We start from the raw sequence: 22,169 nt of genomic DNA, 5'->3' as shown, positions 1-22,169 counted from the left end.
GTGACCTCACACTTCCAACAAGTGTGCAAGGTGGAGAATCTTACACAGGTCTTGAGAATAAAGCACTTTTTTGAGGCAGACGTGAGTAACTGGCAGACGTGAGTTGCCCAAAGTCACAATGAGTCAGCGATGGGGCAGGAGGAAACCCCCGGCAATCCTGACACCAAAAACCCAGCCTGACTCATTTGATTCTTGCCTCTCTGTATTAGTACGAAGAAACCACCCAGATGCTTTAGGAAGGTAGCAGGTAGCAGATCTAGTTAAACCAGTCATTGCCTGACTGCTCCCGTCTCAGAGAAAACCAGCACCTCCTCTGGGAAATGTTTCAGGAGAACCTGCAAAAGGGCTTTGTCTGACTCAAAGACAACGCATGATGCGGGGAAAGGGATGTACCTTTGAAAAAAGTACATTTCATCTCACTGGCTTTCTCCCTCCTTACCTTGTGCGAATTATTTGGTCCTACGCTGGTGGCTGCTTGTACCTGCGCCGCAGCTGGTAACTGCTCTGCTGCTCTTTGGGAAGGAGGTGCGGGGAGGGGACGGCTGGTTCTGTGAGGACGCTGAAGGGTGGCAGCAGCAAAGTCCGTCGCTGTGGGCTGTTCAGCCACATCCCACTGGGCTTCCCTGGTGCTGATGTCAGCTGTTGCTGGAGCCATTGTCATGTAAGCCAGGGTGGCTGTGCTTGTATTCTCTTCAGGGGACCCAGAGGGAGCATAGATTTTGTCCCTAGGCAAACTAGAAGGTGTGGAAGACTTGTCTACAAGTTGTGAGGGGTGATGGGGCTTATCCACACTTGTACCAAGATAAGAAGGAGGCTGATCTCCACTGTAGAAATGAACTTGAGGTTGGTCCTGATCCGCAAAGGAGACAGTCAGCATAGTGGTCTTCCCAGCTTGGTCTTCAGGGAAAATGATGTGATCATCACCCTTGGACTCCGTTAGGGGAACTCCTGTGATTCTGGCCTTTTCTGGGTCCCCAGGTAAATAGGGGCGATGGGCCTGGAAGTCTGCCTGGAGGAGCTGCTCCTCACGCTCCACCGCACTGGGATGGGTGCGATCCCTGACAGCTGCTGTGTCTGGTACAAGCTGGTCCCAGGTCCCGGGTGCACTGTTCTGGAGGACAAACTGTTCTGTGGGCCTGTCAGTCGGGAAGCAGGCTTTGTCGAGAACAACATGAGAGTGGGAACCGGGCAGTCTGTCCTCTGTGGCAGCGACCGCTAGGTCTCCGTGGTCTGTGGGAGCAGCCTGGGACGCCCCTGGTCTCTTCGAGGGCTGGGTGGAGGCTTGTTGTGCAGACTCCGCTAACGCCAGCGCCAGCAGGCGGGCGACATTTTTCGGAGGCGGCGGCGGCGGGATAAGAGAGACTGAACTGACAGGAATGGACTCCTGTGGGGGGTCATGGGGAACTGCTCCTGGTGGGAAATTAGGAAAGAAAACGAGAGTGAAAAGGTAGCTTGTGTTATCCTATACACGGAAAGCCAACACTCCCAGTTTGACCACTAAAAAATATAGGTGCCTTCCACATCTCAAAGCGGCAATCTGCGTTCTTCTGCCCCACATGCCAGGCTGTAGCAAACACATCTGGTTCAGAAGGAAAACTGAAACGAAAAGCGTTTAAGGGTTGTGATCTCCTCTTGAATTGCTACAGAAACAGGGATAAAAAAGGCGGGTCCCTCATCAGGCTCAGGGAAGATTGCTTAGGAAACAGGTTTCAAGTTCTTGTGATGGTTTAGGATAGTTTTTACATCTGATGTGTAGGCTGGCTGGTGAACATGTTAGGCTAAAATATAGGAATTTTATTAGAAGAGAATACAGAATCAAGAGCTATGAAGTTGTGCAAAAAAAAAAAAAAATCCACAGATTCTGACTGTCCAAAAAGACAAGAGGCCTTTATGGAGCTTGGAAGCAGGAGCACTGGCCCTTTGGGGATTTTTGTTTGACTTTAACTTAAGGCATTGAGACATCGGCACCACCCAGACACACATTCTCTTTGATTAGAGGGTAGGCGTAGGGCCAGTTCCTCTCTTAAAAGGCACGGATGGCGCACAGAACTGAAGGTCCCTCTTAGCCTAAAGAAAGAATGGAGGCGAGCGAACGGTACCTGTCTGAGCCTGTCCACAAGGCACAGCCTTACTCTGACCACTGGGGGCGGGCTGCTCCTCCTCTCCCGGCGATTCTGTTTCCGCGGCAGCCACCTGCTCCTGGGGCAGGACTTCGGACTCGCGCCCCTCTTGGGCCTCTCTCTCGCTTGTCTTCATCTCTCCTACCTGGGCAGGGGGTCTATTTGTGGAAGCACCTGTGTCCACACTTGTGCTCCAGGTTGGAGAGGACACAGTCGGGGCTGTGGTAGCGGAGGCCATGCCAATCGCTTCCGACACCCGAGTGGGGAGAGTCACTGAGATGGGCTCGGAGATATTCATGGAAGGCGACTTGCTTAACTTCCGTCCAATGTTTGGAGAGAAAGCATAGACAACCTTTTCGGTGAATGAGGATGGCTTCGATGATTTCTCTTCGCTTGGGCTCAAGTCCAGGGTGAAGAACGGGCTCAGTTTCTCCTGGAGAGGAGACACAGGTTCAGAACTTGCAGTGCTTCCTGGGGTCTGAGACTGGCTGCCACCTGCTTCCGTATCCTTTCTGTTTGTACTCGGTTTCTCCTTGGAGTACCCCACACAATCCAAAAAGGAAGCGCCGCTCTCCAGACATTCGGATTCGGCCTTCGGCGGACTGCACTGGAATGACATCGGGTCAAAATCCAGGCTGGCCACGCCAATGTCCGGTGGGCTCAAGTCAACGTCCTCGGCTGAATGCGGAGACACCAGGGCTGGGATGTGAAGCAGCCCCAGGTCCTCCTCACTTTCATTGTCGTGGGGCAGGTTATCATAGGAATTGCAGCGGTTCCCCAGCATCTCTCCATTAAAGGAGGCACTCAGTGCATCGCTGCTGGATCTGGGTCTTCTGGGTCGGAACAGCTTGGAATCACCTGGCAAAAGGGATGACACTATCTGAGGACGAATGTCACAGGAACACAGTGTCACGAGTCGCCTCCTTAGTACATGTGGGGCGAGACAACGCTACTTCTCATTTTCGTTCGGGTAATTACCTTTTGAGGCATGTAGATGAAACACCCAGCACACGCCTTTGACATGCCCAGCGCCAGTGCAGTGGTTGTGGTTTCCATAGGAACTGGGACTCGGAGCTCTTGGGTTCTATTATTGGTCCCTCACTGACTCTTGCTGTGACTTGAGGCACGTTTTTAATTTCTTTTTCTCTTATTTTATCATGGACCTCACATATGCCTTGTGAAGGCACATGAATCACTTTAAAAGAGACGCTGGATATACAGCAGCAAGAGTGTTTTGTTTTGTTTTAGTTTTGGTGGGGAAAAGTCCTTCTGATACCCAAATTTCAAAAAAAATATCTTCTCAATTAAAATATCTCTACAATCTCATAAAGAATTAATATATATTGTAAGGGATTTCTTTCAGATACTTAAACAAGAATAATTTTATTTTCTCCACCTTAAGAATAAGTGTTAAGTTTCTCAGGTAGAATCAGTCCTTTTCAAATTACGCAACTTTATGATACCACTAAACACCCACCTGGCGGAAGTCCGCGCTCTCAGCATTCGATTACAACTATTGGAACTGCCACAGTAAAAATGTATCACAGAGGCAGAAATTGTCTTAACACGAAACATCCACTAATGCACTGGCCATGTGTAAAATTAACCTCTACTCCAATATGGTTTTCTGCTCACCGCTACCCAGCCCACTACATTGACTTGTGAAACATTCCCGTAACTAAAGTGAAACAGAAAATCTTGGAACACCCATAAGAGGTTAGGTACCCAACTAAAGTGACTTGCAAGGATGTCTCGATCACAGACACAGTCATAGCCAACGAGGACGTGGCAGTTAGAACAGTTAACAGTGGAGGACCAGAAAGCTGACCAGGATGATGCCACCCAAGACACTTCAAGAGCATGATTCAAACATCGATGGACTGAACAAAGCCCTCAGGAAATCAGTGTAGCACTCGGTTATTTTTGTAAAAGGGGCCTTCTTTATAATCCTGCTGCAGAAGCCAAAAATAAAGGATGTCCTACTTGCTATTACACAGGTTTGTCAAAAAAGTTTCCCTTCCCAGTCAATACTGAAGTAATTGTTCGTTCACTCTAAAAATTAGTATAAAGTTGCAACAACAGCCTGACTTTACTAGATACAAGCTAAAATTTATTTTCATGCCTTTAGTTTTGCTTTTCAAATTACAGTCAGACTTCTTTGCATTATTTAGTATAAAATTCTGGTCCCCATTTCAAGCAGATCCACCTCTCCTGGTGCCACCTGTGCTCAGAGAATGAGGGCAGCCTGCAATTGAACTGGTCTGTGAGAGTCAACGTTAGTTAGCCACCCTCAGGACCGAAGACTACGGGTCAGAGTACCCAGGCTGCGTGATTTTATGCTTTGCAACACTGTATTCTCATAGTGAAAGGTAAAGAAATGCTAATAATACAACTTTTCACTAGGCATTAATAATTATAAATGGTTAACTTTAACTGTTTCACCTCTTTCATGCAAATTGAATAGCAGTTAGGTCAAAAGCAAACAAATAAAAGGCTGGTACCATATCTTAAACATCAGTGGACAGTACAAAACAGATACTAGTGTTCTTAAGAAATAATGGTCTATAGCCTATTTATTAAGCATATATTTACAAAATATACTCGTTTTTTATGAAATACAGAATAAAATGATTCATGCATTTGATCTTACCATCGCCTGCATGCAGAGAAGTAAGAGACTCTTCACTTTTAGCTGAACGGAGGGTTCCTTCTGCCCTGCCACCTTAGGAATCAAAACCAAATAGTGTGAAGCTTTATTCATTGTTACAAATGTAGTGAAAGGGGGCAGTGTTTTTCTCTAGATGCACTGAAACTCCCAAGAGTGATCAGTCGTACACTGACAATCACATTAAATTTAGCATCCTGTCAGATAACGTATTGTTCCCAAATGGTTGCCTCTATGAAAAATATTTTTTCTAAAGGATTATGAATGTGAGAAAAAACATGAGTTTAAATACATCTTCCTTTTACATTTCCTGATGACCAGTTTGATGCCACACTGGATTTAGGGTAGGCCCACTAAATCCAATGACTGGGGTGGCGTCCCTTTTAAGAAGAGTAGACACAGAGAGACTGAGGAGGCCGCCTCGTGAAGACGGAGGCAGGGGCCAGAGTGATGCCACCACAAGCCAAGGGATGTGAAGTGACATCAGGAGCTGGAAGAGGCAAGGATTCGTTCCTGGATTCCTCAGTGGGACCCTGGCCCTACCAGCACCTTGATTTCAGACTTTTAGGCCTCCAGTACTTTAAGGAAATAATATTTTGTTATTTTAAGCCACCCAGTTTGTGGCAATTTGTTACAGCAGCCCTAGGACACTGCACAGGCACTACATATCTGTAGAATCTGATTTGCTTAACATCCACATTCTATTTCATTCACCTCTTGGCACACTCGGTACGGCCGACTCTTTCCAGGCTCCTCCTTCATCACTTCGGGGGACACACTCATCTCTTTTGTTCTCTGCCTGCCTTTCTCGCCATTACTTCTCACTCTCCTTCAGGGTGACGCTGCCTTTTCCAGTTTTCTCTAGGATTTGGCCCCTAACCTGCTTCTCTCACTCAGCAGGGCCTCCTGGGCGATCACATCCATCTGTAGAATTTCCACCCTCAGCAGTTGCTGATGACTTTCCAGTCTGTATGTCTAGTTGTATTAAACACCTTTACTGAATTCCAGACCCACACCACCAAACCTCTCCTGGGCGTGTCAAAGTCACTATGTCCAAAATAAACAGTGTTTTTCTTCCGTCTCTTATCATTTCTATCAAAACCTGAAAATTATCTTTGTTCCTCCCTTTTCTCACCCTTCACAATCACTCGGTCACCCAGCGCTGTGGAACCTGCTTTCTAAGTGTCTCGTATCTGTTTCCCACTGCCACTGTGCATCCAGACACGCATTTCCTGCTTGTGTGGCGGTGAAGGTCCCCTAACTTACTGTCCACTCTCCAGTCTTAATTCCCTTCCCACAGATTTCTTACACTGCCGCTGAAGTCATCCTTCTTGAATCCAAACTTGGTCAGGCTACATAGCAAGGCCATTTGATAACACCCCAAGAAATTCAGGACAAATCGAAAATTCTTCGGCAAGCACACTGACTCGAACCTCTTTTTGTACCTTACTGTGCAGCCAAGTTCTTTCGAGTTCCCCATACTCACACAGTTTGCTCCCATTTCCTGAACGGGAATGCCTTTATTCTTTAAAACCCAAGTCAAAGCTGCTATTTTCTGACCACCAGGGCCTCTCCCCAAATGAATTGGTAATTGCTACCATAACTATCTGTACAAACCTTTATTTCAACAGCTACACATGAAATTTATTTTCTGACACATACAACTTCTCAGGAAGGACTGTGAAGGCTGGGCAGTGTTTAAATTTTCTGTCTGCAGAGGCTGCTCTCGGGGTATCTAGCACATGCTCAGCACACGACTGCAAACAGTGGGTGCGGATTCGATGACCTGAGCGTATTTCTAACACGACCTGAGAGCAAAGCACACTGGTATTTCCTAGGTTTAGAAGCTCTATCAGTAGAACATGGGTTTTAGACTACTTTTGAAAGAGTAGTCTCTGCAATGACAGTGAAGATCTATTTGACCATAAAAGAGACTCGCATCAGTCCTCTCCTAGAAAGGTAGTTTCTTTCGGTTATAAAAATTATACACTTGAGCCCTGGCTGGTGTAGCTCAGTGGACTGAGCGCAGGCCTGCGAACCAAAGGATGGTGGTTTGATTCCTAGTCAGGGCACACGCCTGGGTTGTAGGCCAGTTCCCAGCAGGGGACTCATGAGAGGCAACCATATATTGACATTTCTCTCCCTCTCTCTTTTCCTTCCCTCTAAAGATATATAAATAAAATCTAAACAAACAAACAAAAAAAACTTAAAGAAAAAAATTATACACTTGAGAAGTATTTTGAAACATGGTTTTATCATTTTTGATATCTGTAAAAATAGATTCACAAATTTAAATACCACAGCAGTTATTTTTAATTACCAACAATAAACTATGCTACAAATATGTTGCACATTTTTAACCATTCACAAAATATGTAATCTATATAGTGTCCCTACAAAATTAGGTATTCTACATATTTACATATAATTTATGTATCTGGGGATAAAGAGTCGGTATAAGAAGACGATTCACACATGGCAACACAACTCTGGGATACCCTACAGAAGCACATTGGAACAGCACACTGAGCTCCCGTCCAGAGTGAGAAAGAGCCGCCACAACAGAGTGAAACGTGTGGCCGACCAGCAAACCACCCTCCCAGCAGCCGCCCAAGGACTGGTGGGAGGGCACTGACCTTTCAGGGCCATCGCTTTCATCTCCGAAGGCTCACTCTCGTTACGCTGCAACTTCCGTTTAGAAACAGACGACGATTTCCCCAGGTTAAAGAAGGAACGCCAGCTGCCCACAGGAGACTTTTTCATTTTGTTCTGAGGCCTCCTCCTATGAGAGAGAAAATAGTATGTGCTAAGATATCCAAGGGATATCTTCTGGAAGTTATTTACTTCCAGAAAATGAACAAATGATGAAAGAACCCAACGGCCAGGAGAGGCTGGTGCCCACACGGCACCCTCCACACAAGTGCAGCTAAACTGTACGACTACAGTATGGAATGGAGACTTAACTGTATGGATTTTCGTGTTAGTAATTAGTTTCACAAAGGTAATTTTTACATAAATTGTCATATTTAGATCTAACCTCACAGTCTAGGAAATAAGTAAGAGTAAGACATATGTGGGAATAGGAAATATTAAAACTCCAAAAACAGATTAAAGAAATGGATTTTAGTTGTGAGTAAAGCAGAGTAGCCAAAAATGAAGAAAAAGCATTAAGGATAGTAACTAACATATATTGAAGGCCAGGCACTGTGCTAACTGCCTTGTTACTGTGCCAACTGTTGGCGTTAACTATGCTAACGTCTCCCTTAAATTCTGGATGATGAGATGAGGTGGATACCATCATTCTCATTTTAAAGAAATTACAACACTAAAAAATTTAGTTAGCTTCTCCGCCACGTTATAAAACTAGTGAAGGATGGAGTCAGGGGTAGAAGCCAGGTCTATCTGTATTGCAGTACTACTCTCTTAATTACTACTCTGTAAGGAGATTTTTGAGAAAATTATGAAGCTAAAACATAAACTCAAGACAGTGAAGACAAACTCGAGATGACAAAGTAAGAGTATGCTCTAGCTTTCTGCTGTCAGGGCATTTTTAGTCATGGGAAGTGAAAGGCAGTTAGAGAAGTATACTAAGAAAACGGAAAGAATAAATTCTACAGTTTTATTACTGCCACCCATCCAGGACATAGAAATTCCAACTTTCATGTGTAATAGCCAAAGGAGTGATGGAGATAACCAAAATTAATTTGCATACGTTAATCTCCTTACTACATTTTAGTAAAAAAAATAAAATCAAACCCATGTCGTTATCATTTCTTTAGAGAGAGAGAGAATTCAGAGCTGGAAGGGGCACAGGGAGAGTGGACGGCAGTGGTTCTCAGCCTTCAGCGCACCCCAGGGTCTCCTGGGGGACGGGGCAGCAGACTGTGCTGGACCCTGTGGCCCCAGCCCCGAGTTTCTGATTCCCTGGGTCAGGGTGGGGTCAGAGAATGAGCATTCCTGGTAACTTTCAGGTGCTGCTGGTGCTGCTACCGGGACTTCACTCTGTGAGAAGCAGTGGTCTATTCTAAACGTAACACAGAACCAATGTCAAGTCGTTATTCCTTTATTCCTTTCTGAATATGCTCTTCCAACACAGCTTATGTCTGAACGGATTTCAAAACAATGTATCTCAGAGAGAAAAATCACACCCTATACAGTAGAAGTGTATCATTTTTCCTAACAAATTTCCCTAAACACTTGACTTGCTTCTTATTTAAAAGGACACAGTGTCACAATGCTTTTCGAATCACTTGTATCACTCCTTATGACGTTTTGTCTGCAGTCAGAAGAACAGGTTTCCCTGGGACTGGCCCAGAATCAATACAGTAACACTAAAATACAAAAGCAAGGTAAAATAAAGAAGAACACGGAACCAGGCAATCACATCTGTGAGGATTTAATGAACTTTACCTTTCAAGTGGGAACTCAATGATGGTGTGAAATTTCCCCTGAAGCGCAGCAGGCCCTTCTCCTACTTCAATGTATTTATTTTCAGTAACAATCGGAGAGTTGACCTGAGCCTGTGTTCTTGCCTGGGCTTCCTCCAACGTCAGCAGCTTGGTAGACGGCGAGGAAACTAGCAGGGACTTGGGTCTTGACAGGGAAGCTTTGGAAAGAAAGAAAAACAAAAAAGACAGTCACACCTTCCTGCGTGGGGGAAAAACATAAATACACACATGTGTGTATGTCTGTTTATCTGTTATCCATCTATCTACCTATCTCTTGTTTTAAATCTTCTCCACTAAGTTTTTTAAATGGCAAAACAATCAGTCTTTATGAAAAGTGAAGAGTAGCAGGTGACACGCCAGACTGTTAACGGCGACACTCACATATTTCGAATTCTTCAGTCACTGAACTCTTTCCCTTTCCTGAGGCCTTGCCTGGTACCACTCAGTTACTTTGGGTTCTGGAAGGACTTTTTCTGCTGCTGCTCCATATTAGACCTTTATATACACCACCGGGAAGTGACACGATGCATTTTGTAATATGTCATAAACTTGGACTACAAACTGTCTAACGTGTAGTCTTCACTAAGTGCACACACAATAACTGTTACATTGTGCACTTTGGAAAGTGGGCAAAAATTAGCCTTTCTACCAAAGACAGGGTTATTGGACTGAGATAAGAAATGCAGTTTTCCATTCCTTGAGAAGCTTCCATGCATGTTCTGCACAGTAAACAAAATCCGTGTGGGCCCACCTGCCCCCTCCTGAATGGCCGCGCTGATTTTCCCACTGAAGAGGACATCGACGTGATTGAGGATGAACTCCACCACCACAGACTGAATCCTCACTTCCATGAAAGCTGCGGTGCCGCTGAAGCAGGCAGACTCGATCTGCTTTGATCTGGGCAGTAAGCACAGTATTACCGTCAGAGTCACAGAGATGGCAGTCTTGAAAGGCTTTCTTTTTTTTGTTTTTTGAACATGTAAGTCACAGAGAAACCAAAGGAAGAATGCATATTTTCACAGTGCCTCGGCTAAGTGCCAATGGCCTGTTTGGGGGAGATACTCAGAAAACAATAGATTAATTTTACATTTAAAAATTGTCCTTATAAAACACTGGTGAGTTAGACTTTCACTTAAGATGCCTGGCTCTACATAGGTCATATTTCAAATGCGACTTACCTGAGCAGGTTGGGAGCCCAAACAATCGCTAGGTTTTTTGCATGCATATTTGTGATAGAACAGTAGTCAGCTAGAAGTGACAAGTGTCTCATCAGGAACTCCAGTGTTCTGGAAAACAAGATACAACACATCAACAACAAAGAGAAACCACCATGTGGCAGTGGGGAGCACAAAAGCTCCACTAACTGGTTTTCAATGGCAAAATGGAAAAAGAATCATATAAACCCCCACAAATTTTGGGTTGCTTATTGGGTTTGAATATTATTACTACAAACTGTCAGAAGAACATTTGCTCCTGGCTGTCAGGCACCTACTTTCTTTTTTTTAATATTTTATCTTTAGAGAGAGGGGAAAGAAGGGAGAAAGAGAGAGAGAGAAACATCAATGCGTGGTTGTCTCTCATACAGCCCCCACTGGGGTCCTAGCCTGCAACCCAGGCATGTGCCCTGAATGAGAATTGAACCAGTGACCCCTTGGTTCACAGGCCTGTGCTCAACCCACTGAGCCACACCAGCTGGGGCAGATATCTACTTTCAAGATGAAAGTGAAATGAATCCCCCACTCCAGTTTCCAGACAAATGATTTTGTGAAGTGATGTTAGCCTACTTGCAACTGACATGCTAACAGGAAAGAATTTAAACTTTCCTTCTATAAAAGAAAACAACAATGTTTCATAAGCCTAAAAAGAGTTAAAAAGAAAAATTCTAGTAGGCACCAAGAGGAGAATATTTGAGCAAATAGATGCTTTTGGAAAATACAAAGGCTCCTCTACATCCTAATTATCCTGGTTTATCTTATACATTCTAAGTTTGCTTTATCTAAACAATTTGTACATAAATTTCTATATTCCATATTCTATATATAGTTGATTACATATAATATAACCTACAATAATAGGTTTATCTATATTACAGAAATCTAAATATTACATATAATATAATCTATAGATATGCCTAATATAATCTATAGCGATATATTGATATATAAAGATATAACATATAGATACACATTATATAGACAGATATATAGCCATCTATATAGAAATGGGGAGGTGTAGATAGACATAAAATAACATCAAGTATGTTTGGAAATAAAGCATAGTTAGCTTCAACGTAAGTTAAAGCCCATAAACACATGTAGGTATTGCCTAGCAGCTACCACACCTCTCAAAGTGTGTTCCTACCTAAGTGTATAGGAATTAAAACGAGTAAAGACAGTGAATGGGAGATGGAAGTTTAATTTTTGGTAAACATATGAGCCTCAAACATTTAGATGAGATGAACATGAATTTAAGAAGAAAAGGGAGATCACAGCAAGAGGTCTGGGAATCTCATCTGATTTCCACGAGAGCGCCACCTAGCACAATGTGACCATTTCTCATTTGTAGGGGAGTGACCCCAGGTTTGCCCAGATCACACAGACAAGCAGTGCTGGGGTTCAGTCAGGCTCGGCTTCTCCCTGAAGTCTCTGTCATTCAACAGGACCTACTGAAGCTGCTGGGTGGTAAAAAGCGTAATTCTCTGTCCTTCTTGCACACAAGTAGAGACAGCCAGCCAGCCAGAGGCTGGCCTGGAGACAGCACAGAGGCGAGGTGCTTGAGAAGCATGTATAGAAAACAATGTAAAGATTTGCTGTTTGGAGGGGGGCACTAGATGAAGGAAGGAAAAGTTTAAAGTACTTCAGAAATATATTTTACAAGACATGCAAAGTAGAGCAACCAAAGATACAATTTTATTTACATATGTAATTATAAAGATGTTTTTAAGAGCTAATGGAAAATTTTAGCGTCTCATAAATGAGCATTTTCATATTTAGCAGAGTGCAAATTGCATAAACCTTCATAGAATACAATCTGGAAATTGCTGTATGTTGAGAAGAAAATTTAGCTGTCTTCTGGTTTCTGAGAATTCCACTGTCGGGTCTTTATCCTAAAACAGTAATCTAGGTTCCCAAGAAGAGTCATGTAAATGGGTGGTCCTTCAAGTCATGCTTAAAACTGGAGAGGAAAGCCCCATTGTAGAGATTAAACTAGACAAACTAAGGGAAATGTGAAATAATGTATAGCCCATCTCATTAGAGAACACCGTGAAAAGTCACATTTTCCAAAACCATTTAAGGAACTAGGAATTGTGAATGTTAAAATCTTTAAAGAATCTGGATCAGAAGCGAGATATAAAGTAGGAGGTACACAAATTACTTAAAAGCAGCTAGAATATAAAAACACATTACATAGCAGGAGATATGTAACAAGGAAATACATGGAGTGTAGAGTATGAGATGTGCACATAGTAATATATACACATGAAACAGGTGGACATAACTGGTAGGCAATATACAGGGTCCGGCAGAAGTAAGGCCTGCTTGAGTGTGGTTGGTAGGGTAATAATAAGGGTGTAATAATTCATAGTTTTAATTTGAACATTTCACCTAAAATGTCATCTAGTATTCAGGCTTATGATTTTGTAATAAAAGGTTTTGTAATAATAAGGAGCATTACTTGTGCCAGACCCTGTCTATTAGGAGATAAAAGGATAATACTAGGATACACACATACATGTATCAGGAAGCTATAAGATAGCATTGAAATATATAAAATGTATATGTAATATATATTATTGAACACTTACTACATGCAAAATTCTATTCTGAGAATACAGTGGTAAACAAAGAATGCACGGCCTCAAGGAGTGTGTGTTTCAGGGGTGTAAAATGGGCAACGCATCACGTATAAAATACATGTAGTGGGACATACGTACAATATAGCAGGAAAAGGCACGCAGTGTTTAACGGAAAAGATGAAAGAGAGAGCAAGGGGGCTACAGATGTCATTAGTAGGGGAAATGCCTACATAGTTTGAGAAATATCTACATCTAATAAAGGAGACTATACACTGTAACAGGGAAAATATAATTACAGCAGAGTAGAACAACATAGTAGAAAGGATATATATATACATATATATATATATATCTCAATGTAGTAGATGTACATGAGATATTCACTTATGTTTGTATACGTATGTATATACAGATAAAACACAATGAAGCAAATACACAGGCATATATAGCAGATAATAACAGTGATAATAATGGTAATTATTTAATATAAATAGCACTCATTTAACATGCCTCGTTCTAAGTGCCTTTCCTTTAATATTCATGATGATCCTGTGGGAAAAGCACTATTATCTTTATTTTACAAACAAGGAAACTGAGCCCAGAGACAAAAGAACTTGCTCAAGGTCCCAAGCTCACACAGCTCTAAAGGCAGTTTGGCTGCAAAGTGTATGATGTCTACAATGTATAGATATTATATATAGTAGGTGATATAAAATGTACTGCTAAGGAGGCAATACATGAGATACAAATAAACACGTGGTGGGAGATTTATTTTTATAAAATATACAGGAGATGTATATACTTCACCATGAGTGAAATATATATGTATATGTATAGATACATGCATGACACAGGTGTACATATATTCTATATTCTATATGTATATATATACACATATATACATGTGGTAGATCCTCTTATTAATTATGTTCTCTTAATTCACCCACAAGTTTAACCAGTATTCTTAATTGTTTTGGTAAAATTAACTGGTGTCCAAGGCACAGGAAGTTTTTCTGGCTAATACGTTTCTCTGCTAATAGGTTGTCCCTGAACACTTCAACTGTATCACTTGAATTATAAGCTTACCTAAAACCAGTTTTAATATTTCTGTAAGTATTTATGCAAAGTTATTTTACTTCATAATTAAGTTAAATGCTATCAATATTTATAAAATAAATTTTTGTTTCTTGCTTCTATGAAACCTCAGTTGAATATTTTACAAAGTCTTGGCAAAGCTGAGCTGCCAAATAAGAGAAAATCAAATACTATGATGAGCAGAGAACAACTGAAACAAAACAAAACCTGTAACTGTCGATAATATTCTCATAGAGCGAAAAGATTATATCCATGTAGTATGAATAGGCTGCCGCAAAGCAGGAATGTCTGAAGAAACGAGGTCTGGGGTGGGGGAGGTGGGGAGGGGAGAAAAGGGGAAAGCAGGGGAGGGGGGGTGGGTTAAATTCTTGGAAATCAATTTATTTAAATCAGGAGATGTGCTGGAAGAAATCCATATCCGAAAACTGACAAAGAGAAGGTAAGAAAGTGAAAGAGTTAGTTCAAGAATTACAACTCCAGAAAAACAGTAAAAAAAAAGAACAAGAGAAGTGGATTAGGGTTTAAGTTGTAGTGAGAAGTTGTAATAATACAAGAAACTGTTTCAGAAGTTTCCAGGAAGAAAAGGCCCTGGGTAACTGCCCAGAGAAAGGATTGAAAAAGAACCTGTTCCAAGATGAGTCAATGTGAAAACTGACCACTAGGTATGTTCTAAATTTAAAAGCACCCAGACAGGATATAAACAAAGCAAAATGGCCCTGCAAAAATTTGGCAAATTAGTATCAGACTATGCTGCAGCATTTCTGCTTAGATGGCAGTGGTATAATACCATCAAAATTATGGGAAAATTGACTTCCGCCAAGATGGAGGCATAGGTGGAAACACTGTGCCTTCTCCCACAACCAAGTTTGAATACAACAAAGATTTGGAGAAACAAAGACACAACCAAAGGACAGAAAATTGAATTATACGGAAGTCCGACTACATCTAACCATTCAACAGGACGGTAAGAGGGGCGGAGCCAGCAGCGAGCAGGGTCGGGCAGGACAGGGCCCCCGACCCAGGCGCGCAGGCAGACGGGAACCAGTTGGAGTGCGGGACAGACCGTGGGCGCATATTCGTGCACAGTGAGACAGACCACGCAGGCCCCAGGGGGCGAGGGCTGACGGCGGTGGCACACTCTCATGCAGTGGGACGAAACGCGTGGGCCCGGTGACGGCAGCAACTGGGGCACCGGTGAGGGCCGTGGCGGAAGGCGGCGGACAGGACGCCATAGTCCCTCTTTGACCCCGCCCCCACATGTAGCGTCACAACCCAGCGACTTAGTTGCCCTGCAATACCAGTGAGAGCCACTGTCCCTCTTTGACCCCGCCCCCGCATACAAGGTCACAACCCAGCGACTTAGTTGCCCTGTTCTAGTGAACACTTTAAGGCTCTGATCCTGCTATGGAACAGGCACAAACAACCCAAAAGATGGCGCGAGAAGAACTCAAAGTCCCAGAGCCAATAACTCTAAGCGACCGAGAAATTGCCAGCCTCTCAGAAGCACAATTCAGGACACTATTTATCAGGATGCTCACAGAACTGGTAGATTATAGTCACAAATTAGAGGAACAAAGTCACAAATTAGAGGAACTTATGAAGGCTAAACTAATTGAAATGAAGGGAGATGCACAGGAAACCAATAGTGATGGAAAGGAAACTGGGACTCAAATCAATGGAATGGACCAGAAGGAAGAACAAAACATCCCACCAGAAAGGAATGAAGAAATGAGAATTCAAAAAAATGAGGAGAGGCTTAGGAACCTCCAGGACATCTTTAAACGTTCCAACATCCGGATTATAGGGGTACCAGAAGGGGGAAAGAAACAGCCACGAGTGGAAAACTTATTTGAACAAATAATAAAGGAGAACTTCCCCAGTCTGGCAAAGGAAATAGACTTCCAGGAAATCCAGGAAGCTCAGAGAGTGCCAAAGAAGTTGGACCCAAGAAGGAACACACCAAGGCACATCATAATTACATTAGCCAAGACCAAAATGAAGGAGAGAATCCTAGAAGCAGCAAGGGATAAGGGGACAGTCACCTACAAAGGAGTACCCATCAGACTGTCAGCGGATTTCTCAAAAGAGACCTTACAGGCAAGAAGGGGCTGGAAAGAAGTATTCCAAGTCATGAAATCCAAAGACCTACAGCCAAGATTGCTTTATCCAGCAAAACTTTCATTTAGAATGGAAGGACAGATAAAGTGCTTCTCAGATAAGGTCAAGTTCAAAGAGTTCATCATCACCAAGCCCTTATTATATGAAATGCTAAAAGGACTTATATAAGAAAAAGAAGATGAAAAATATTAACAGTGAAAGGACAGCAAACACACAGTTATTAGCAATCACACCTAAAACAAAAGCAAACCAAGAGGACAGCTAGATCAGGAGTGGAACCATAGAAATGAAGAACACATGGAGGGTTAGAAATAGGGGGGTGGGAGGGGGAGAAAGGGGGAAAAGGCACAGAAAATAGCATAGAGGGTAGGTAAAAAATAGATAGGGGGGAGGGCGAGAATAGTGGGGGAAATATAGAATCCAAAGAACTTGAGACACATGGTTATAAACTAAGGGGGGAGAATGGTGGGGGAGGGAGGGTGCAGGTGGAGGGGAATGAAGGGGGGGAATAGAACAACTGTAATGGTATAATCAATAAAATATATTTTTAAAAAAATTATGGGAAAATTATTGCCCAACTAACATTCTACAGGCAACTATCAATCAAATGCAAGAGTAGAATAATGGCATTTTCACAGCAAAGCCTCACAACATGCACCTCCCACACACCTCTTCCTGGAAAGCCCCTGACGAAGTTCACTGCAAAAGCAGGAAGCACAGACAGGAAAGCTGACAGGAGACCAGAAGAGAAGGGATGTAGCTCATGGAGGAGTCAGGAAGGGACTTCCAGGATGAGGGTAAAGGGCTCACAGCCCCACTGCACATCTGCAGAGCAATCAGTCTGGACCAAGCAGTGGGACAGAAGGCCCCAGGAGGGCTGTTTGCGCAGGAAAAAGAAAAAAGCTGCTTGCCCTGTTCGAACACGCCGAGAGCCCTTGCGGTTCTGTGAGAGACCCTGGAGCATGAAGCAGTGACAGAAGAAACTAATGGCTAAAAATGCAGTCACATCACAGAAACACACAAAGTTAAGCCAGAGAGGAAATATAATTCTAGTACATTATTCGGGGCAGTTGTGAACAATTGTTACATGGTTATTGCAATCCAGGGGTGTCCAACCTGTGGTCCCCAGCCCCAGGAGGGCTGTGAATGGGGCCCAATACAAAGTCGTAAATGTACCTAAAACATTATGAGATTTTTTTTTGTGATTATGTGTCACAGTGTATTTAATGTGTGACCCAAGACAGCTGTTCCTCTTCCAGTGTGGCCCAGGGATGCCCAAAGGTTGGACATCCCTGAGAAACAATGAATACTGATTTAGCCCCAAATGCTGATATAACTACAGCCGATGAAAACCAGAGAAGGGAAAGTGAGCGTTTATGTGGTGCTGGATGGGGAGGGGAGGAGTTATGAGAAAGCTAAATATTCACTTACCATAAGAGAGAAAATAGAACATCTAAAAATGAAAAATCAGGAAGTAAAAACATAAGCATGAGATACAGAGGAGTAAACCCCAGAGTTGAGTAATGATTTCTGGGAAAGAGAAATTAGAAACGGGAAGGTGTGGAGCAGGAAACTGCTATTTTTCAGTCCGCTTTGCACACCATTTCACTTTTTGAACCTATGTACATGTTATATCAATCTTTTTTTAGAGGAAAAAGATATATTTACATGGTACCTCGTGTAAAATTACCAAGACATCTTGACTTAAACCTAATCAATCACCTGTCTTGCTACACTTAATATTAAAAATAAATAAATAAAGGGCCAGGCTCTTCACACATTTGAAAAAATCCTCTTAGGAAGGTATTACTAGAGGCAACCGCTGCCCCCGCCTCCCTGGCCGCAGCTCCTGGTGTGCCCTGCACGCGCTGCTGCCCGCCTGCTCCTGCTCCTGCTCCTGCTCCTCCTCCTCCCAGTGCCACCAAGTCAGAGCCCAAGCTGCAGCCCCAGCTGACCCCGCAACCACAGCCGGGACACGGTGGCTTCTGGAGTTACAGGGAATGATGGATGCAGTCATCCAAGTTTTTCATGATGCGAAAGGAGTAAATCTACACAAGAGGAAATCAAAAACACAAAGCAAGCAGTTCTCTTCTGTTTAAGTGATGACAAGAGATACATAATTGTAGAGGAAGCAAAGCAGATCTTGGTCGGTGACACTGGGGATACGGCAGAGGACCCCCACACATCTTCACATCTGTGAAGCTGCTACCTCTGAATGACTGCTGATAGGCTTTGTACGAAAGCTACATAGGAAACAAAGGATTCTAAGAAAGAAGACCTAGTATTTATATTCTGGACTCTTAAAAGTGCACCTTTAAAAAGCAAGATGATTTATGCCAGCTCTAAAGATGCCATTAAAAAGAAATTTACAGGTATTAAATGTGAGTAGCAAGTAAGTGGCTTGGATGACATAAAGGACCATTCGAATCTTGGAGAGAAACTGAGAGGTAGTAGTTTCACTTGAAGGAAAACCCTGATAAAGTGACATGACAGTTAAGTACCCTCTAGATTGGAAGGAGTTTTCGTTTCTGCAGTTCAGTCAATTGGAATAGTACTAGGTCCTCTTCCCACTGGGTCCTCCCAACACAATGAATGAAAAAGGTATCATTCAAGCAAGCGGCCCATCAGTGATTGTCATTAGACTGTTAAACACTGTTACTTTGATGTAAAACCCAAGGGATGCCCTCCCATGATATTTTAGCCAAGGCAACTGGTAACATGCCTCCCTTGCAGCGAGCCCCTCAATGAATGTGACTGTCAGCGTGAATAGTTTAGCATACTGCAAAGGGTGAGCAATTGAAAAGCCTTGTAAGTACTGTCCATTGGTCTGACGGTAAACTTTATTCAGTGTCATTTGTAGTTGCACTTGACTGCAGGTCTGTGGGGCTACTACCTTGACAAGCCAATTTTGGGGACATGGCAGCCTGGATATGACACTATGCATTAAATGCACTTTTTTGGTACCGAGTTGAACTCCTTCCTCACCTGCCCAAAGAAATGGCGATTAAGTAACATTAACTGTGTCGCCAGCTTATCCTCATACCTGTGTTCATTCCTGTGACCTGCATATCTACTTGAAAGAACTAGCTGTTATTAATGCCTTTTTGTCTTCCATGGAGTGTATGCTGCTGAGTAAGTGTGGGAGTTTTCTGTTTACCCAGTAAGTCTTGCAACACTAAAGATATTTTATCAGTTGGATGGCAATTTCTNGACAAGCCAATTCTGGGGACATGGCAGCCTGGATATGACACTATGCATTAAATGCACTTTTTTGGTACTGAGTTGAACTCCTTCCTCACCTGCCCAAAGAAATGGCAATTAAGTAACATTAACTGTGTCACCAGCTTATCCTCATACCTGTGTTCATTCCTGTGACCTGCATATCTACTTGAAAGAACTAGCTGTTATTAATGCCTTTTTGTCTTCCATGGAGTGTATGCTGCTGAGTAAGTGTGGGAGTTTTCTGTTTACCCAGTAAGTCTTGCAACACTAAAGATATTTTATCAGTTGGATGGCAATTTCTATATAACAGAGTCTGAAATGGGACATCTTTGAGATCAAACTCCACAACCTGACAAAATGGCCACACTACAATAAAAATTGTGACATATTATGGACAAAAAAAAAAAGACAGTATTATTAGTACACTTTTCACAGATGTGAAATTGATGCTTAGAATAGTCACATAGCTAGTAAGTGATGAAGCTGAAAATTCAAACTCAAGCTGATCTATCAAAGTCAATACGTATTCTTTTTTTAAATTTTATGAGTGATTTTATTTTATTTTTTAATATATTTTATTGATTATGCTATTACAGTTGTCCCATTTCCCCCCCTTCACTCCCCTCCACCCTGCACACCCCTTCCCCTCCATTTCCCCCTTTTGTTCATGTCCATGTGTCACAAGTTCTTTAGATTCTGTATTTCCCGTAGTATTCCTGCCCTCCCCCCTGTCTATTTTCTACCTACCGTCTATGCTACTAATTCTCTGTACCTTCTCCCCCCTTCTCCTCCCCCTTCCATTGCTAACCTTCCATGTCATCTCCATTTCTATAATTCCGTTCCCGATCTAGCTGTCCTCTTAGTTTGTTTTTGTTTTAGGCGTGGTTGTTAATAACTGAGTTTGCTGTCCTTTCACTGTTCATATTTTTTATCTTCTTTTCCTTAGATAAGTCCCTTTAACATTTCATATAATAAGGGCTTGGTGATGATGAACTCCTTGAATTTGACCTTATCTGAGAAATGCTTTATTTGCCCTTCCATTCTAAATGAAAGCTTTGCAGGATAGAGCAATCTTGGCTGTAGGTCTTTGGATTTCATGACTTGGAATACTTCTTTCCAGCCCCTTCTTGCCTGTAAGGTCTCTTTTGAGAAATCAGCTGACAGTCTGATGGGCACTCCTTTGTAGGTAACTGTCCCCTTATCCCTTGCTGCTTCTAGAATTCTCTCCTTCATTTTAATCTTGGGTAATATAATGATGATGTGCCTTGGTGTGTTCCTTCTTGGGTCCAACTTCTTTGGGACGCTCTGAGCTTCCTGGGATTCCTGGAAATCTATTTCCTTTGCCAGACTGGGGAGACCTGTGTGTCTCTCCAATGAATTCTCTGTGAGCCTGGGAGCCTCTCCCGGCCCCTCGACCCTGAGAAAGTCTTTCTAGTTGGTGCTTTCAGGCTCTAATTCCCATCGCTGGGGTCCTAGCCTACAGGGTCTGTCTCACTGTGCGCTCCTTCGCTTGGTTTTTCTGCGCATGAATGTGTGACCACAGTCAGCCAGCCGCCCTGTGCCCTCACTGGGTCCGCCTGACAACACCCCACGCCTGGGATCCACCAACCCCTCTGCCTCTGCCTCCGCTCCTGGGTCAGTCAGATGGAAGGATCTTTCAAGCCCAACCCCACTCCGCCGCTGACTGCGCCCCTCTTACTGGTCTGGCTGAGTGGATCTTGTTGTTGGACTTCTGTACAGTTCAATTTTCACTATTTTGGCTGCATCTTTGCTTCTCAAACTTAGCTGTCTTTAAATTTAGTTGTGGGAGGGGGTACAGTGTTTCCACCTATGCCTCCATCTTGTCCGGAAGCCTCAATACATATTCTTTTCAATGCATAAGATTTCTTTTTCTGCTAAGGCACAAAAGTCCTCTTCCCCTTAAAGATAGTGCTCAGTAACTGCACACTGACCACTATGTCTCCACGGCCTTCTTTCCAGAGCCAAAGGCCTGCATTTCTTGAGATGGCGTCACAAAAGCTCTTGTGTGTGTGTGTGTGTGTATGTGTGTATATTTCACTCTTCATGGACCCTTAAGTCCTCTTTAATTTCCTTAAAGGACACGTTAGTAGGAAAAGGTTAAGCTACATTCCGGCTCTTGCCTATCATGAATTGAAAGCTCCAATGTTGACTACAAAATGTGAGTTTTAATGTTGGTCAAAAATTTTAGTGTTGATTTAGCACCAAATTCAGTGCTGCTTTGAAATATGTATATGAATAATGTCATTTTTCCAAAGTAGCACTAAATTACTTAGTGTATTATTAAGACATGTACCGAATTTAATTTGTATAACTAAAATTTAAATGTTTTATCTTCACTTTTATGCATACTATAATCCTTAATTTATGCTGTTTTCTTTCTTTCACCAATTTTGTTCCCGTCTTCTCGGGTATAAGCAAAAATATCTGAGAGTCCAAACTAATGTACAAGTTAAATTGGGTTTTTTAAAGGAGCAACAACAACAAAACCAATAAACAATAACAAAATCTGGAATAAACCAAAACAAAAAGCAGGCTTACTGATCATCGAGTCTCGTGAAGAGGAACACTGAGACAACTGTTAGATTGTGTGGCACCCTGTGGCTTGGACACATTTTAAAACAAAGAAGAGGACTAGAAAAAAGAAGACAAGTGAACAGGCACCCAGCAGCGTGTCCCTACTTGGG

The 22,169-nt window shown here is 42.7% G+C and overlaps 1 protein-coding gene and 1 pseudogene across 4 annotated transcripts in view; one reads left to right on the top strand and one right to left on the bottom strand.

The window, feature by feature from the left end:
- ARHGAP32 (Rho GTPase activating protein 32) overlaps positions 1-22,169 on the bottom strand; it is a 274,955-nt gene that overhangs the window by 6,823 nt on the left and 245,963 nt on the right. For all 4 annotated transcript variants that reach the window (XM_037038281.1, XM_037038279.1, XM_037038280.1 and 1 more), the window contains 7 exons: positions 10,412-10,519; positions 9,985-10,130; positions 9,196-9,391; positions 7,422-7,567; positions 4,771-4,842; positions 2,100-2,978; positions 440-1,410 (listed from right to left, as the gene is read on the bottom strand). In XM_037038281.1, coding sequence (XP_036894176.1) covers positions 440-1,410; positions 2,100-2,978; positions 4,771-4,842; positions 7,422-7,567; positions 9,196-9,391; positions 9,985-10,130; positions 10,412-10,519 — 2,518 coding nt within the window. The remainder of the gene's footprint in view (positions 1-439; positions 1,411-2,099; positions 2,979-4,770; positions 4,843-7,421; positions 7,568-9,195; positions 9,392-9,984; positions 10,131-10,411; positions 10,520-22,169) is intronic.
- Positions 17,766-18,796, top strand: LOC118981407 (cofilin-2-like; annotated as a pseudogene).

This window comes from Sturnira hondurensis, unplaced genomic scaffold (genome assembly GCF_014824575.4).
Source record: "Sturnira hondurensis isolate 20B ecotype Veracruz unplaced genomic scaffold, ASM1482457v3 Scaffold0024152, whole genome shotgun sequence".
Classification (NCBI taxonomy): domain Eukaryota; kingdom Metazoa; phylum Chordata; class Mammalia; order Chiroptera; family Phyllostomidae; genus Sturnira; species Sturnira hondurensis.
The sequence above is the reverse complement of the archived record's forward strand: the minus strand, read 5'-3'. Positions and strand labels throughout refer to the sequence as shown.